The sequence below is a fragment of the Bos mutus genome, chromosome 3, assembly GCF_027580195.1.
Source record: "Bos mutus isolate GX-2022 chromosome 3, NWIPB_WYAK_1.1, whole genome shotgun sequence".
NCBI lineage: Eukaryota > Metazoa > Chordata > Mammalia > Artiodactyla > Bovidae > Bos > Bos mutus.
In genome coordinates, this window is record NC_091619.1 from 13,075,028 (window position 1) to 13,093,045 (window position 18,018).

General features: G+C 40.4%; 1 protein-coding gene across 1 annotated transcript in view; it reads left to right on the forward strand.

Annotated features, from left to right (window-relative positions):
- The first annotated feature begins 3,378 nt into the window (after positions 1–3,378).
- The window catches only part of CHD1L (chromodomain helicase DNA binding protein 1 like), a 65,425-nt gene continuing 50,785 nt past the window's right edge, over positions 3,379–18,018 (forward strand). Inside the window, exon 1 of the mRNA XM_070366938.1 lies at positions 3,379–3,533. Within this exon, the coding sequence (XP_070223039.1) occupies positions 3,401–3,533 (133 nt within the window). The 5' untranslated portion in view covers positions 3,379–3,400. The remainder of the gene's footprint in view (positions 3,534–18,018) is intronic.

Below are 18,018 nucleotides of genomic sequence, written 5' to 3' on the forward strand. Positions count from 1 at the left end.
GTGGGTGTTCCTGTTTCCAGACTCCAGGAAAAGGGAAAACGATGAGAGGCAGTGAAGAAGGAATTCATAGGGCCTGGACTCCATCTTAGGCCTGTTCATGTTGATCATGCTCGGCCACCTTTCCAATGGACTCTGAACCCTGTGTTTAGTTTAGCCTATGAAAACAACAACAGAAGGATAAGACCCCCTCCAGACAGGGGAACCTTGAAGATCGTATCTAGGTTACTCATCGCCTAAGAGAAAACATACACTAGTCACCCCTTCCTTCAGACAGGCCATAAATTTTTCTGTATCTATCGGAGTGTAACCTCGGGTTTATTGATTATTGGCTAATTGTTTGACTGTTTGAGCACATGAGCACATAGCACGTGAATGATGGGGTTATTGGGATTGTATTTTCCTTGGTTTATGTAAGTCTCGAGGAATTTGGAGTGGTGGGTTCAGACAGGTACACATGGGGTATAAAAGATTTTCACAAATGCTGGTCGGGGTTCTTGACTAAGAGGAGACTCTGCCTTGGGCCCGCCGGTGCAATAAACTGCACTCCACTATCTGCATTGTCCTTCTGAGTGAGTTTGTTTCCCGGAACCCGTGGCTACAACAGGAGGGAGAGTGAGAGAGAATGGGAGAGACGAGTGCCTCGCCCTCTCCGGGTTTCGGCACCAAGAATGTAAGGTATAGTTCGGGTAAGGTATAGTTCGGGCAAGGCAGAAAAGGAGAGATGACCTCAGTGGAGCCAGGTTACCTTTATTCAGGCAAGGAGGGATGACAGTCGGCCAAACGACCAGGCTGAGCACGAGATGGATCAGGGAGGCTTCATATTTAAAGGGAGGTTTGTGGAAGCAATAAGGGAAACGTTAGTCAGGCGGAACGTTTTGGGTAATCTTTGGTTGAGATGGCATTTGTAATTGAACAGGGGGTGGGAGGTTTTGGGCAGGGGGTGATAAGTCCCAGGTAGATGCAACAGGCTGGGAGCATCAGGATGGGACTTAAAGTTTGCTTTTGTTTTCTCCGAAGTTAGATGATTCAGCAAGGGCCTTTGAGACCATTGTTTTCTTTTCTAGGCCCAAAGACTCCTTCAACTCTGTTTCTCTTTCAACTTAACATTTATCTCTACCTGATTTTATTTGCTTACCTCTTATCTCCTCCTTTTAAAACATAACCCCCAGTCATGTCTGACTCTTTGTGACCCCGTGGACTGTAGCCCACCAGGCTCTTCCATCCATGGGATTCTCCAGGCAAGAATACTGGAGTGGGATGCCATTTCCTTCTCTAGGGGATCTTCCTGACCCAGGGATTGAACCCAGGTCTCCCTCATTGCAGGCAGAGGCTTTAATCTCTGAGCCACCAGGGAAGCCCATTCACTTTCACTTTCACTATCTCCTCCTTTTAAAACATAACCCTAATTTAAAATACAAACAATATAATTTACTTAAATGTTCTATAGATGAAATTAGTGGCCTTTGTCTCCAGGGCCAAAAGAGTTCTTGGCACAAAGATGTTCAGTCAGACATCTTTGAGACAGAATGACTCAACATTAACTTTGCAATGCTTTGAGTATTTTTATGAATAAATCAACTGGAAGGCATGTCTTTTGTAGCAATTTTCACCCTTTATTTATAGGGCGTGGAGATATGGGGAGTGCAACTTTAATCTGTGTTTACTGAAGGTGGAAGCGCCAAGATTAACCTAAACAGGAATTTAGTATTTTCATATTACCCAGAGAATAGTATATGGGTCCAGCTCTGCTGCTGCTGCTAAGTCACTTCAGTCGTGTCTGACTGTGCGACCCCACAGACGGAAGTCCACCAGGCTCCCCCATCCCTGGGATTCTCCAGGCAAGAACAATGGAGTGGATTGCCATTGCCTTCTCCTATGGGTCCTGCTCAGCTTTGTTCAATTACCATTCCAAGTCAGTTTCCTCAGCTGTCATGTAGGGACAATTATGGTACCTATTTATAGGGTTATGGGTGGATTACAGGAGAAAATCACAGAAAGCTCTTAGGGGAGTAACTAACTGCATCAATAAATGCAGCAATTTGTACACTACTAATCATCAGTTCATGGGAAATAGATGGGGAAACAGTGGAAACAGTGTCAGACTTTATTTTTTTGGACTCCAAAATCACTGCAGATGGTGACTGCAGCCATGAAATTAAAAGACGCTTACTCCTTGGAAGGAAAGTTATGACCAACCTAGACAGCATATTCAAAAGCAGAGACATTACTTTGCCAACAAAGGTTCGTCTAGTCAAGGCTATAGTTTTTGGATGTAAGAATTAGACTGTGAAGAAGGCTGAGCGTGGAAGAATTGATGCTTTTGAACTGTGGTGTTGGAGAAGACCCTTGAGAGTCCCTTGGACTGCAAGGAGATCCAACCAGTCCATTGCAAAGGAGATCAGTCCTGGATGTTCTTTGGAAGGAATGATGCTAAAGCTGAAACTCCAGTACTTTGGCCACCTCGTGGAAGAGTTGGCTCATTAGAAAAGACTCTGATGCTGGGAGGGATTGGGGGCAGGAGGAGAAGGGGACGACAGAGGATGAGATAGCTGGATGGCATCACCGACTCGATGGACGTGAGTCTGAGTGAACTCCGAGGGTTGGTGATGGACAGGGAGGCCTGGGGTGCTGCGATTCATGGGGTCGCAAAGAGTCGGACACGACTGAGCTACTGAACTGAACTGAAGTGAATCATAAATTACTACACCTTGCTGCTGCTGCTGCTAAGTCGCGTCAGTCGTGTCCAACTCTGTGCGACCCCATAGACGGCAGCCCACCAGGCTCCTCCGTCCCTGGGATTCTCCAGGCAAGAATACTGGAGTGGGTTGCCATTTCCTTAACCAGTGTATTCAATCAAAGCTAATGCTGAGTCATGGTGACTCGCTAACACATAGCTTCAATTTGCTCTCTGTAATTCACTTGAGAAATCCATTGTGGCCATGACATTCTTCGTATGTTTAATTTACTACCATTCAGAGGTTCCGGCCTACAGACTACAGGGAGCAAGTAAGGATTTCAGGGCTCAAACCAATTTATTAATACTGTAAACTGAACTCTACAATGTTGCCGAAAATCGCTGGGGGGCAGAGCTATAACCCCAGAAGCCAACAGAGCACATTTAATGTTGATTAAATAACAAGTGAATGACGAGCGTTTCAGGTGATCAGTCGCCTAGAGCGGACATAAGCTCAGCCCAGAGACACACGTGTGAGCGGCCCCACATGCACCCAGCTGCAAGCATTCAACAGCGGGTAGGGGACCTTCGAGCACCCTCGGCTCTCAAAACTCAGAGCAGGAGCGCCCTCTGGCGGCGGCGGCGCCCGGGGGTTCTGGCCGAGAACGTCGGGAAGGACGCTCGAGGGGCGGGGCGGCGGCGCGGGGCGGTGCTTCGCCCGACTGGATGGAGCGTGTGGGAGCTGCGACCCCGGAGGGCGACATGCCCGGCTTTCTTATGGCTCTTCAGAGCAAGAGCCGAGCCGAGGCGCTGCGGGCGCGGGTGCAGGAGCAGGACTTGCGGCAGTGGGGCCTCACAGGTCAGTGGCTTCAGGCGAACTTCCGCCCACGCCGGCCGACTCGTTGGGACTCTCCTCGCCCGGGCCTCTGTACCCGTTGCCAGGAACGGTCCGGCGGCGCCGCGGGTGGACCTTCCCGTCGGTTTCAAACCTACAGACACCAGGGCCTTCCTTTCCCGCCCTTGCGGCGGGGCTGGGCGGAGAGGAACTCCGCCTTGTGCCGGGTGGCCTTTGCCCCGCCTGCGCAGCGCGCGCGGCCGGCGGACGCGGGAGAAATGGGATTCCCAGAGGGGAAGCCCGCTGCTCCAGCTACCCGGCGCGCCGGCCCTGGGGAGGGGGAACTTGTTGAGGCCCCAGTCGCTGAGGTAAGACGTTCCTCTCTCTCAAGAGGTGGAGACTGTCCTAGCGCCCCAAGGGTGTGGGTTTCAAGTTTGTGTTCTGGTGGGTTTGGAGGCCTAGCTTGGGGCGTTTAATTGGTTGCTTCTGTAAAACGATCAGAACTCGTCTCCGAGCTTCAGTTTTCTTCTTCGTTTACCCGGCTCGCACAGTGATAGTTCTCCACTGGTTAATTCTCCTCCAACGTTATAATTTGAAATATGAAGCTAAGCAAAGTTCATCAGCGCTTTTCTGCGTGCAACTATTTTATTTGTACTAGCCCTTCCCTAGAATCTTAGAAGCGCAAAGCTTGCATCCCCTTGAGGTCTTCAGGCAGGGAGGCTGATCGTGTTTCTGGATGGAGACCACAGGGTGGAGAGTTGTTGTTTGTTGTTGTTTAGTCGTTAAGTCGTGTCTTATTCTTTTGCGACCCCTGGACTGTAGCCCGCCAGGCTCCTCTGTCGGTGGGATTTCCCAGGCAAGAATACTAGAGTGGGTTGCCATTTTCTCTAGGGGACCTTCCCAACCCAGATATCGAACCCATATCTCTTGCGTCTCCTGCTTTGCCACCCGGGAAGCTCGTAAGGAATGTTATCCATGTTAAATGTGAATTTATGGTCTGATGCTTATGTGTTTGGTGTAAAGTTTATCTGTTTATAAAGCCAGAGTTTATACGTGCTTGTGTGTTTGCCTGTTTCCTTGCATGTGTTTTTGGGTATGATACGATGTGTGAGAGAAGGCTAGATCAAATGTGCACATTGATACTGGACTGTTGATAATTCACCTGGAGAAATATACACATGGACCAGTGCTGTTATAGTAAAATTGACAAGATAGGTACGAGATTGCAGGTTTGCCTGGAAGAATTAGAGTGAGTGAATGAAGAGGTAAATAGACAAATACGGAAGTTTGGTGCTGGGCATGGATAAGTGCGTAGTGTGGAGAAAGGAAAAAGTAGAAAAGTATACTCAGGGGAATAACCATTTAATATTGTAACTTGAAATTCCTATTTCTATTTGAATAAATTAATGTTCTGAGAAACTATTCTTTGGTTAAAAATGCTTACTGAATTTTCATTTTTTCGTTTTTATTTTTTGTATTTAAAAATTATTTGTGTTTTTTTTCCTTCTGATTTTTTCATTTTTAACAGAGTAGTACATGTTTTCTGTAAAACATTTAGGGTAATATTCTATGCATAAAGGAGAACAGTAATATACATAATTCTATGACATACTATTATGTTTCCTGCTAGTTCTTGGCCTTTGCATGCATGCATATGTTTGTATATATCATTTCTTTTTCTCTCTCTTTTCCATGGTGGGGCCAGGACTGAGGGAGAAGTGCAAAAATGGGCTTTCATTTTTATGAAACCATAAATTTTTTCCTTATTGTCATTTATTCTTCAATATATTTAGTGCGTATATGTGTGCTAAGTCACTTCAGTCATATCCAACTCTTTGTGACTCTGGATTGTAGCCTGCCAGGCTCCTGGAGTGGGTTGCGTATTTAGTAGGTACAGGCTGATTTTTTCATTTTTTATTTTTATTTTGGAGATTAATCTCATCATTTATTTCGTTTGCTATTTTCCTCCATTTTGAGGGTTGTCGTTTCATCTCATTTATGGTTTTCTTTGCTGTACAAAAGCTTTTAAGTTTAATTAGGCCCCATTTGTTTATTTTTGTTCTTATTTTCATTACTGTAGAAGGTAGGTCTAAAAAGATCTTGTGGTGATTTATATAAGTGTTCTTCCTGTGTTTTCCCCTAAGAGTTTTACAGTATCTGGTCTTTAATCCATTTTAAATTTATTTTTGTGTATGTGTTAGGAAGTGTTCTAATTCATTCTTTTACACGTGGCTGTCCAGTTTTCCCAGCATCACTTATTGAAGAGACTGTCTTTTCTCCATTGTATTTACATGCTTCCTTTGTCATAGATTAGGTGACCATAGGAATGTGGGTTTATCTCTGGGCTTTCTATCCTGTTGCCTTGATCTAATATTTCTGTTCTTGTGTCAGTACCATACTGTCTTGATTACTGTTGCTTTGTAGTATAATCTGAAGCCAGAGAGTCTGATTCCTCCTGCTCCATTTTGTTTTCTCAAGATTGCTTTGGCTATTTGGGGTCTTTTGTGTTTCCATACAAACTGTAAAATTTTTTTCTTTTAATTCTGTGGAAAATGCCATTGGTAATTTGATAGGGATTGCATTGAATCTGTAGGTTGCTTTGGGTAGTATTGATTCTTCCAAGAACATGGTATATCTCTCACCTGTTAGTGTTATCTTTGATTTCTTTCATCAGTTTCTTAATAGTTTTCTGAGTACAGGTCTTTTACCTCCTTAAGTCGGTTTATTCCTAGATATTTTATTTGTTTTGTTGCAGTGGTAAATGTTGTTGTTTTTTTTTTTAAATCTTTCCTATCTTTTATTGTTAGTGTGTAGGAGTAATAGAAATTTCTGTGCATTAATTTTGTATACTGCAGCTTTACCAGATTCATTGACTCTAGTGGTTTTCTGCTGGCGTCTTTAGGATTTTCTGTGTATAGTTTCATGTCATCTGCAGACAGTGACACTTTTGCTTCTTTTTCTCCAGTGTGGATTCCTTTTCTTTTTCTTATCAGATTGCAATGCCTAGACTTCCAAAATTATGTTGAATAATAGTGGTGAGAGTGGACATCCTTGTCTTATTCCTGATCTTAGAGGAAATGCTTTTAGTTTTTCACCATTGAGAATGATGTTTGTGGTGGGTTTTTCATATATGACCTTTATGTTGAGATAGATTCCCTCTATGCCTACTTTCTGGAGGATTTTTATCATAAATAGGTGTTGAATTTAGTCAAAAGCTTTTTCTGCATCTATTGAGGTGACCATATGGTTTTTTTTTTTTTTTTTTTTTTCTGGTTGTTTTTTTCTTTAATTATGTCAAAGACAAATGTTCTGGGACAGATGTTACGAGAAATGGAGGGTGTGGTACTTTAAAATACAGATATAAAAACATCACCAGTAATAAAACATATCAACGTCATGTATCTTTCAGATATAATGAACTAAGAAGGGCACAACATCACTTCTGTGGTATTTTCTTCCCTCAAATGTGTAACACCTCAGTCTAACAGAAAACATCAGATAAACCCAAATTGAGGAACACTGTATAAAATAACTGACCAATATTCTTCAAATGTGTCATGGTCACAAAAGAAAGACTGAAGAAATATTTCTAAGGCAATGGAGATCTTACACTGGATCCTGGATCAGACACAGAACATTATTAGGAAAAGTAGTGAAGTCTGAATAAGGTTAATAGATTAATAGTATTTTATGAATGTTAATTTCTTGGTTTTGATAGCTGTATTATGGTTACATAAGATTAACGTTAGAGGAACCTGGGTGAAGGGTATATGAGAACTCAACAATTTTCTACAGAAAACTTACAACTTTAAAATTTTTTCAAAGTAGAATATTTGATATATATATATGTGTGTATATATATATAGTCAAGAAAAAATGTTCTACAGTTCACACAGGCATTGCTAGACAATGTTGTGACTGCATAAACTCTAGAATGCTACATACAGTGTTGGTGCAGAAGAAGGAAGCAAACACAATGCCACCCATCCTACCCTCTCTAAATTCAGAGACAGGGACGCTTTGTTTCATTAGGGAAGAAGCTCACTGCCTACCTCGCTCTGAATCAGAACGATCTGAAGAAATAGTTGATCCAATGCTGTCCATTCGTATTCGTTCCATCTCTTGAGGACCCTGCAGCTGTTCCAGTCGCCGCTTTAAAAATCTCTGTTCTCGTTCCAAATTCTCTAGCTGGTGCTGGCTCTTCCTTTCAGCTTCTTCAAGTTTCTTGATGTGTGCTTTGGCTGACCATATGGTTTTTATTCTTTAATTTGTTAACATGGTATATCGATTTGCATTTGTTGAAGAATCCCTGCATCCCCAGGATGAAGCCCACTTGATCATGATGTATGATCCTTTTAATATGTTGTTGTATTCTGTTTGTTGGTATTTTGTTGAGGATTTTTGTGTCTGTGTTCATCAGTGATATGGTCTGTAATTTTCTTTTTTTGTGATATCTTTGTCTGGTTTGGGTATTAGGGTGATGGTGGCCTTGTAAATTGAGCTTGGAAGTGTTCCTTCCTCTGCAGTTTTTTGGAAGAGTTTGAGAATGAGTGTTAGCTTGTCTCTAAATGTTTGATAGAATTCGCCTGTGAAGCCATTCTGGTCCTGGACTTTTGTTTGTTGTAAGATTTTTAATTATAGTTTCAATTTCATTACTGGTGATTGGTCTGTTTATATTTTCTATTGGTTTAGTCTTGGTTCAGTCTTGGAAGATGGTACCTTTCTAAGAATTGGTCCATTTTTTCCATGTTGTCCATTTTATTGGCAAATAGTTGTTTTAAGTAGTCTCTTTTGATCCTTGGTATTTCTGTGGTGTCAGTTGTAATTTCTCCATTTTTCATTTCTAATTTTATTGATTTGAATCTTGTCCCTTTTATCCTTGATGAGTCTGGCTAAGGGTTTATCAATAACCAGCTGCAGTTTCATTGATTTTTGCTATTGTTTTATTTCTACTGGGTTGGCCAAAAAGTTAATTCAAGTTATTCCATAGTATCTTATGGACAGACTCAAAGGAATTCTTTGGCCAACTCAGTATTTCATTTATTTCTGCTCTGATTTTTATGATTGCTTTAGGTATAAGGTTAGGTTGTTTGAGTTTTTTCTTGTTTGTTGAGGTAGGACTGAATTGCTATACACTTCGTTCTTAGAACTTCTTTTGCTTCATAGGTAGATTTTGGGTCATCGTATTTTCATTTGTTTCTATGTATTTTTAAATTTGCTCTTTGATTTCTTCAGTGATGTCTTGGTTATTTTGTGTCATATTGTTTAGCCTCCTTGTGTTTGTGGGGTTTTTTTGTTTTTTACATTCCACCCCCCCCACCCCCCGTTATTGACTTCTGGTCTCATAATGTTGTGGTCAGAAAAGATACTTGATACGATTTCAGTTTTTTAAAATTTACTGAGGCTTAATTTGTGACCCATGATGTTATCTATCCTGGAGAATGTTCCATGTGCACTTGAGAAGAAAGTGTAATATGCTGCTTTCGGGGAGAATGTCCTATAACTAGCGATTAAACCTGCCTGGTCTATATTGGCATTTAAAGCCGTGTCTCCTTATTTTCTGTCTAGGTGATGATTCCATGTGTGTAAGTTGGGTGTTAAAGTCCCCCACTATTATTGTGTTCCTGTCAGTTTTCCTTTTTATGGCTGTTAGCATTTTCATTATTTATTGAGGTGCATACATATTTATGTGTTATATCTTCTTGGATTTATCCCTTGATCATTATGTAGTGACCTTCTTTGTCTCTTTTAAGTCTTTTTATTTTTACGTCTGTTTTATCTAAGTATTGCTATTCCCGCTTTCTTTTGATTTCCATTTGCATGGCATGTCTTTTCCCATCCCCTCACTTTCAGCCTGTATGTGTCTTTAGGTCTGAAGTAAGTCTCTAGTGTGCTGTGTGCTTAGTTGATCAGTCATGTCCAGCTCTTTGCGATCACGTGGACTGTAGCCTGCCAGGCTCCTCTGTCCATGTTCGAGGCAGGAGTACTGGAATGGGTTGCCATTTCCTTCCCAAGGGGATCTTCCCAACCCAGGGATCGAACCCAGGTCTCCAGCATTGCAGGCAGATTCTTTACCATCTGAGCCACCAGGGATGAACCATACATTCAGATCTTGTTTTTGTATCCATTCAGCCAATCTGTTTCTTTTGGTTGGAGCATTTAATCCATTTACATTTAAGATAATTATCAATATACATGTTCCTATTACCATTTTCTTTATTATTCTGGGTGTGTTTTTGTAGGTCTTTTTGTTCTTTTGTGTTTCCTGCCTGGAGTTTAGCATTTGTTGTAAAGCTGTTTTGGTAGTGCTGAATTCTCTTAGCTTTTGCTTGTCTGTAAAGCTTTTGATTTCTCCTTTGAATCTGAATGAGATCTTTGCTAGGTAGAGTAAAGTAGGTTTTTCCCTTTCATTATTTTCAATATATCCTGCCAGTCTCTTCTGGCCTGCAGAATTTCTTCTGAAAAATCAGCTGATAACTTTGTGGAGATTCCCTTGTATGTTATTTTGTTTTGCATTTCCCTTGCATTAGTATTTTTTTTTTTAATTTAGTATTTGTTTGATTAATATGTGTCTTGCCATGTTTCTCCTTGGGTTTACCCTGTACGGGACTCTGCTTCTTAAACTTGGATGGCTATTTCTTTTCCCATGTTAGGGGATTTTTCGGCTATAATCTCTTCAAATATTTTCTCAGACCCTTTTTCTCTTTTTTCTTCTGGGATCACTGTTATTCAAACGTTGGTGAGTTTAAAGTCTCTGAGCCTCTCATTTCTTTCCATTCTTTTTCTTTATTCTGCTCCTTTGCAGTTATTTCCACTATTCTACCTTTTAGCTCACTTATTCATTCTTCTGTCTCAGTTATCCTGCTATTGATTCCTTCTAGTGTATTTTTAATTTCATTTTTATTTATTTTAATTGGAGGATAATTACAATATTGTGATGGTTTCTGCGATATTCAATATGAGTTGGCCATAGGTACACTACACACATGTCCCCCCAATCCTGAACCCCCTCCCACCCCTCCCCACTCCACCCCTCGAGGCTGTTCCAGATCACTGGCTTTGGGTGCCCTGCTTCATGCATCAGACTTACAGTTGTCATCCATTTTACATATGGTAATGTATATATTTCAGTGCCATTCTGTCAAATCATCCTTCACTCTCCTTTTCTCACTGAGTCCAAAAGTCTATTCTTTACGTCTGTATTTGCTGCCCTGTATGTAGCATTGATCGTCGGTGTCATCTTTCTAAATTTCGTGTGTGTGTGTGTATGTGTATATATATATATATATATGCATTAGTATACAGTATCTGTCTTTCTCTTTCTGGCTTCTTTCACTCTATAATAGGCTCTATTGCTATTGCTAAGTCACTTTAGTCGTGTCCGACTCTGCGTGACCCTATAGACGGCAGCCCACCAGGCTTCCCCGTCCTTGGGATTCTCCAGGCAAGAACACTGGAGTGGGTTGCCATTTCCTTCTCCAATGCATGAAAGTGAAAAGTGAAAATGAAGTTGCTCAGTCATGTCCGACCCTAAGCGACCCCATGGACTGCAGCCTTCCAGGCTCCTCCATCCATGGGATTTTCCAGGCAAGAGTACTGGAGTGGGGTGCCATTGCCTTCTCTGATAATAGGCTCTAGGTTCATCCATCTCATTAGAACTGACTCAAATGCATTCTTTTTATAGCTGAGTAATATTCCATTGTGTATGTGTACCACAACTTTCTTGTCCATTCATCTGCTGATAGATACCTAGATTGCTTCCATGTCCTGGCTATTGTAAATAGTGCTGCAATGAACATTGGGGTACATGTGTCTCTTTCAATTCTGGTTTCCTCAGGGTATACGCCCAGCATTGGGCTTGCTGGGTTGTATGGCTGTTTTATTCGAGTTTTTTAAGGAATCTCCACACTGTTTTGTATAGTGGCTGTACTAGTTTGCATTCCCACCAACAGTGGAAGAGGGTTCCCTTTTCACCACACCCTCTCCAGCATTTAGTGTTTGTACACTTTTTGATGATGGCCATTCTGACCAGCTTGAGATGACACCTCATTGTGGTTTTGATTTGCATTTCTCTAATAATGAGTGACGTTGAGCATCTTTTCATATGTTTATTAGCCATCTATATGACTTCTTTGGAGAAATGTCTGTTTAGGTCTTTTGTCCACCTTTTGACTGAGTTGTTCATTTTTCAGGTATTGAGCTTCGTGAGCTGCTTGTGTATTTTGGAGATTGTCACTTGTTTAGTTTGCTATTATTTTCTCCCATTCTGAAGGCTGTCTTTTCACCTTGTTTATAGTTTCCTTCGTTGCGCAAAAGCTTTCAAGTTTAATTAGTCCCATTTGTTTATTTTTGTTTTTATTTCCATTACTCTGGGAGGTGGATCATGAGGATCTTCCTGTGATTTATGATGGAGAGTGTTCTGCCTGTGTTTTCCTCCAAGAGTTTTATAGTTTCTGGTCTTACATTTAGGTCTTTAATCCATTTTGCATTTTATTTTTGTGTATAGTGTTAAAAAGTGTTCTAGTTTCATTCTTTTACATGTAGTTGATCAGTTTTCCCAGGACCATTTGTTGAAGAGGCTATCTTTTCTCCATTATGTATTTTTGCCTCCTTTGTCAAAGGTAAACTCTGCATAGGTGAGTGGATTTAGCTCTGGACTTTCTAGTTTGTTCCATTGATCTATATTTCTGTCTTTGTGGTAGTACTGTACTGTTTTGATAGCTGTAGCTTTGTAGTGTAGTCGTAAGTCAGGAAGGTTGATTCCTCCAGTTCTGTTCTTTCTCAAGATTGCTCTAGCTGTTCAGGGTCTTTTGTGTTTCCATACAAATTATGAAGTTGTTTGTTCTAGTTCTGTGAAATATACCATTGGTAGTTTTGATAGGGATTGCATTGAATCTATAGATTGCTTTGAATAGTAAATTCATTTTCATTATATTGATTCTTCTAATCCAAGAACATAGCATATTTCTCTGTTTGACTTCTTTCTTCAGTGTTTTAGTTTTCTGTATATGAGTCTTGTCTCTTTGGGTAAATTTATTCTTAAGTATTTTATTCATTTCAGTGCAGTGGTGAATGGGTTTGTTTTCTTAATTTCTCTTTATGATTTTTCAATGTTAGAGTATAAGAGTGCAATGGATTTCTGTGTATTAACTTTATATCCTGTGACTTTACTATATTTATTGATTAGTTTTAGTAATTTTCCAGTGGCATCTTTAGGTTTTCTATGTAGAGGATCATGTCATCTGCAGTGAGAGTCAATTCTTTTCCAATGTGGATTCCTTTTATTTTCCTTCTCTGATAGCTGTGGCTAGGACTTACAAAACTATGTTGAATAGTAGTAGTGAGAGTAGGCACCCTTGTCTTGTTCCTGCTTTTAGAGAAAATGCTTTCAATTTTTTGCCATTGAGGATAATGTTTGTTGTGTGTTTATTATATATGACTTTTATTATGTTAAGGTATGTTCCTTCCATGCCTACTTTCTGGAGAATTTTTATCATAAATGGGTATTGGATTTTGTCAAAGGCTTTCTCTGCATCTACTGAAACAATCATATGGTTTTTATCTTTAAGTTTGTTGAGATGGTGTATCACATTGATTAGTTTGCAAATATTGAAGAATCCTTGCACTGGAATAAAGCCCACTTGGTCATGCTATATGATCTTTTTAATATGTTGTTGGATTCTGTTTGCTAGAATTTTTTTGAGGATTTTTGCATCTATGTTCATCAGTGATATTGGCCTGTAGTTTTCTTTTTTTGTGGCTTCTTTGTCTGGTTTTGGTATCAGGGTGATGGTGGCCTCATAGAATGAGTTTGGGAGTTTTCCTTCCTCTGCAATTTTCTGGAAGTTTGAGTAGAATAGGTGTTGGCTCTTCTCTAAATTTTTGGTAGAATTTACCTGTGAAGCCATCTAGTCCTGGGCTTTTGTTTGTTGGAAGATTTTTTTATTACGGTTTCGATTTTCATGCTTGTGATTGGTCTGTTCACATTTTCTGTCTTCCTGTTTCAGTTTTGGAAGGTTATACTTTTCTAAGAATTTGTCCATTTCTTCCAAGTTGTCCATTTTATTGGCATATAGTTGCTGATAGTAGTCGCTTATGATCTTTCGTGGAGAAGGCAATGGCACCCCACTCCAGCACTCGATCTTTTGTATATCTGTGTTGTCTGTCTTAATTTCTCCATTTTCATTTCTAATTTCATTGATTTGAGTCTTTTTTTCCTTGACAAGTCTGGCTAACAGTTGTGTACTTTGTTTATCTTCTCAAAGAACCAGCTTTTAGTTTTATTGATCTTTGCTATAGTCTCCTTCATTTCCTTTTCATTATTTCTATTCTGATTTTTATGATTTATTTCCTTCTACTAACTTTGGGTTTTTTGTTGTTGTTCTTCTTTTTCTAGTTGTTTTAGGATTAAGGTTAGATTGTTTGTTTGATGTTTCTCTTGTTTCTTGAGGTTGGCTTGTATTGCTATGAAGTCCCTCTAAGCATGGCTTTTACTAAATCCCATAGATTTTGCATTGTTGTATTTTCATTATCATTTGCTTCGATGCATATTTCTATTTCCATTTTGATTTCTTCAGTGATCTGTTGGTTGTTCAGAAGCATTTCGTTTAGCCTTCATATGTTTGTGTTTTTTATACTTTTATATTTTTCTGTAGTTGATATCTTAGTTGTAATCAGAAAAGATGCTTGAAATGATCTCAATTTTTAAAAAATTTACCAAGGCTTAATTTGTGGCCCAGGATGTGATATACCCTGGAGAATGTTCCACTTGCACTTGAGAAAAAGATGAAATCCATTGTTTTTGGGTGAAATGCCCTGTAGATACCAATTAGGACCAACTGGTCCAATGTATCATTTAAAGCTTGAGTTTCCATGTTAATTTTCTGTCTGGATGATCTGTCCATCAGTGTGAGTGGGGTATTAAAGTCCCCCACTATTATTGTGTTATTGTTGAGTTCTCCTTTAATAGTTGTTAGCATTTGCCTTATGTATTGAGGTGTTCCTATGCTGGGTGCATATATATGTTTACAATTTTTATGTTCTTTTCTTGGATTAATCCCTTGATCATTATGTACTTCTTTGTCAAAGTGTCCTTTGTCTCTTATAACTGTCTTTATTTTAAAGTCTATTTTATCTGATATGAGTATTGCTACTTCTGCTTTCTTTTGGTCTCCATTTGCATGAAATATTTTTCCTAGCCCCTGACTTTGAGTCTGTATGTGTCCCTAGGTTTGAGATGGATCTTTTGTAGGCAGCATATAAAGGGGTCTTGCTTTTGTATCCATTTGGCCAGTCTCTGTCTTTTGGTTGGAGCATTTAACCCATTTATGTTTAAGGTAATTATTGATAAGTATTATCCTGTTACCATTGTGTTTGGGGTTTGTTTCTATAAACCTTTTTTCTGTGTTTCCTGTCTAAATAAGATCCTTTAGCATTTGTTGAAGAGCTGGTTTGGTGGTGCTGAATTCTCTTAGCTTTTGCTTGTCTGAAAGCTTTTGATTTCTCCTTCGAATCTGAATGATATCCTTGCTGGGTAGAGTAATCCTGGTTATAGGTTTTTCCCTTTCATCACTTTAAGTATATCCTGCCATTCCCTTCTGTCCTGCAGAGTTTTTGTTGAAAGATTGACTGTTCTCCTTTCAAGTTGTTTGGTGCTTTTATTATTTTTTCTTTGTATTTAATTTTAGTTAGTTTGATTAATAAGTATCTTGGCATGTTCTCCTTGGGTTTATACTGTATGAGATTCTCTGGGTTTCTTGGACTTCGATGGCTATTTCCATCCCCATTTTAGGGAAGTTTTCAACTATTACTTCCTCAAATATTTTCTCATGCCCTTTCCTTTTGTCTTCTTCTCCTGGGATGCTTATAATTCAAATGTTGGGGTGCTTAACATTGTCCCAGAGGTCTCTGTGACTGTCCTCATTTCTTTCTATTCTTTTATCTTTTTTCCACTCTGCTTCATTTATTTCCACCATTTTGTCTTCCAGTTCACTTACCCTTTCTTCTGCCTCAGGTACTCTACTGTTGGTTCACTCCAGAGTGTTTTTAATCTCAGTTATTGCATTGCTCATTGCTGATTGACTATTCTTTATTTCTCCTAGATCCTTGCTAAACATTTCTTTCATCTTCTCAAGCCATGTGTCTAGTGTGCTTATCTGTATCTCCATTTTGCTTTCAAGATTTTGGATCATCTTTACTATCATTATTCTGAATTCTTTTTCAGATAGACTCTATCTCCTCTTTGGTTTGGTTTGGTGGGTTTTTACATGTTCCTTCACCTGCTGGGTATTTCTCTGGCTTTTCATTCTGTTTGCTGTGTTTGCGGTCTCCTTTCTTCTGGCTGGAGGGTTGTAGTTCCTCTTAGTTGTGGAGTCTGCTCCCTATGGGTAGGGTTGGACCAGTGGCTTGTGAAGATTTCCGGACTGGGTGAACTTGTGTGTGTATTCTGGTTGATGGAGCTGGATCTCATCTCTCTGGAGGGCAGTGCAGTGTCCAGTAGAGAGTTTTGGGGTATCTGTGAATTTGGTGTGGCTTTGGGGAGCCTGTCTGTTAATGTTCAAGATTGTGTTCTGTTTTGCTGGAGGATTAGCTTGGGATGTCTTGCACTGGAGCTTGCTGGCTCTTGGGTGGAGCTTAGACTCAGTGTAGGTGTGGAGGGTTTTGGGTGGACTTTGGTGTATTAATGTTCTCTGTTGTCAGGAGTTTTATGATGGTCAGAAGTTCTGGAGTTGAGCCTCCTGCCTCTGGGTTTCAGTCCTGACATCTTACAGTAGCATCAAGACTTCTCCATCCACATAGCACAAAAGACAAAACCCATAGGTTAATGATGAAACAACTCTCCACAGCCAGGAACACCCGAAGGGAGTCACAGAGTTTATATAGAGAAGAGAATAGGGAGGAAGGAGAAAGAGGTGACCAGGAGAAAAAAAGAGTCAAAAGGGAAGAGCAATCAAGCTAATAATCAACTCCCTAAGTGAAAATGGGTACTAAAAATTAGGCTCTTAAAGATACAAAATTAATAACAAAAGATAGAAAAGCAAAAATTAAGAACCTGGAATAAAAATTAGACTCTCAAAAGCACAATGTAAAAATACGGAATTTATTTCAAAATTAAGTTGTTGTTTTTTTTTTAAAGTGAAATTAGGCTATAAAAACTAAAGGAGTAACAAAGAGCTGTATTAGGACAGTATGAGGGGAAAAAAGAAAAATAAGAGGGGAAGAAAGAAAAATAGGAATTGAAATATGAGAAATTAAAAAATAATAAAATTTTTGAAAATTAAAAAATAATAATAATGAAGAAAAAAGTTTCTTTTAAATATTTCAGTAAGAAGCAGAAGGATATATATGGTGGTAGTGAGATGAATGTTCATTTGATTTCTCTGTGTTTCTGCTAGTTGAGTTGCCTACTCAGAAAGTCCTCCAGTATATCTAGGAATGTCTCTGGAGCTGTTGTGGGCAGTGTGGAGTCAGTTCAGTGTCAGATATTCCCTTATTCCAGCTGTAGTTGTTCCCAACGTGTACAGTTGCCCCTCAAATGCACAGTCTCAGTTTGACTGTGGGGTTTTAATCTGTTGCACCTGCTGCTTCTGGGGGCAGTTCCCCATTCTTTTCTTTGCTTAGGCTGGCCTCCTCTGTTTGCAAGTTTTCCTTCAGTGTCTGATCTCCACCCTGACATGAAGGGGTGAAACAGGCCACTTATTCAGGCTCACTTGTGCTGTGGAGACAGCAAGTGAAAGTGTCAGTCACCAAGTTGTGTCCAACTCTTTGCAACCCCGTGGACTGTACTTCAGGCTCCTCTGTCCATGGGATTCTCCAGGCAAGAATACTGAAGTGGGTTGCCATTCCCTTCTCCAGGGGATCTTCCCACCCAACCCAGGGATTGAACCCAGGTCTCCTGCATTGCAGGCAGTTTCTTTACTGATTGAGCCATGAGGGAAGATGTGGAAAGGGAGGGACACTGCAAACAGGCACCACTGGTGTGTGTGGGGAGCCCTTGAAATGGATGGATCACCCAGGAATTGCCATAGTTCAAGGCGGTGTGCACCTGCCGAGTCCAAGTGCTAGGGCTCCCGAGTGCAGGGTGCACCGTGGGGGTACAGCCCCAGGTGGGCCATGCATCTCCTCAGGGGAGTTGGTCTCAGGCTGTGATACCCTCTATAGCTCTGTGGTGTTCAGGATCCTGGGAACACGTGGGTAGCGGCTGGTGGCTTGCTCACAGCTTGGGGGAGATGCGGTGTTTGGGGCTGAGATTGCAGCGGCTCCTTGCTTTCTGCCTCTGGCTGCTGCTCACCTGCCTCTCTGCCTCTGAGGAGAGTCTTCATTTATTGTGTTGTTCATCACTGTCTATTTGTTCTTTAATTCTTTAGGTCCTTGTTAAACATTTCTCGTATTTTCTCTATCCTTGCCAAGAAATGGGTCCAGCTCTGGAGTTTGCAGGCAGTTGGGTGGAGATGGGCCTTGGTGCTAGGATGAAGACCTCTGGGAGAGTTCACATTGATTAATATTTCCT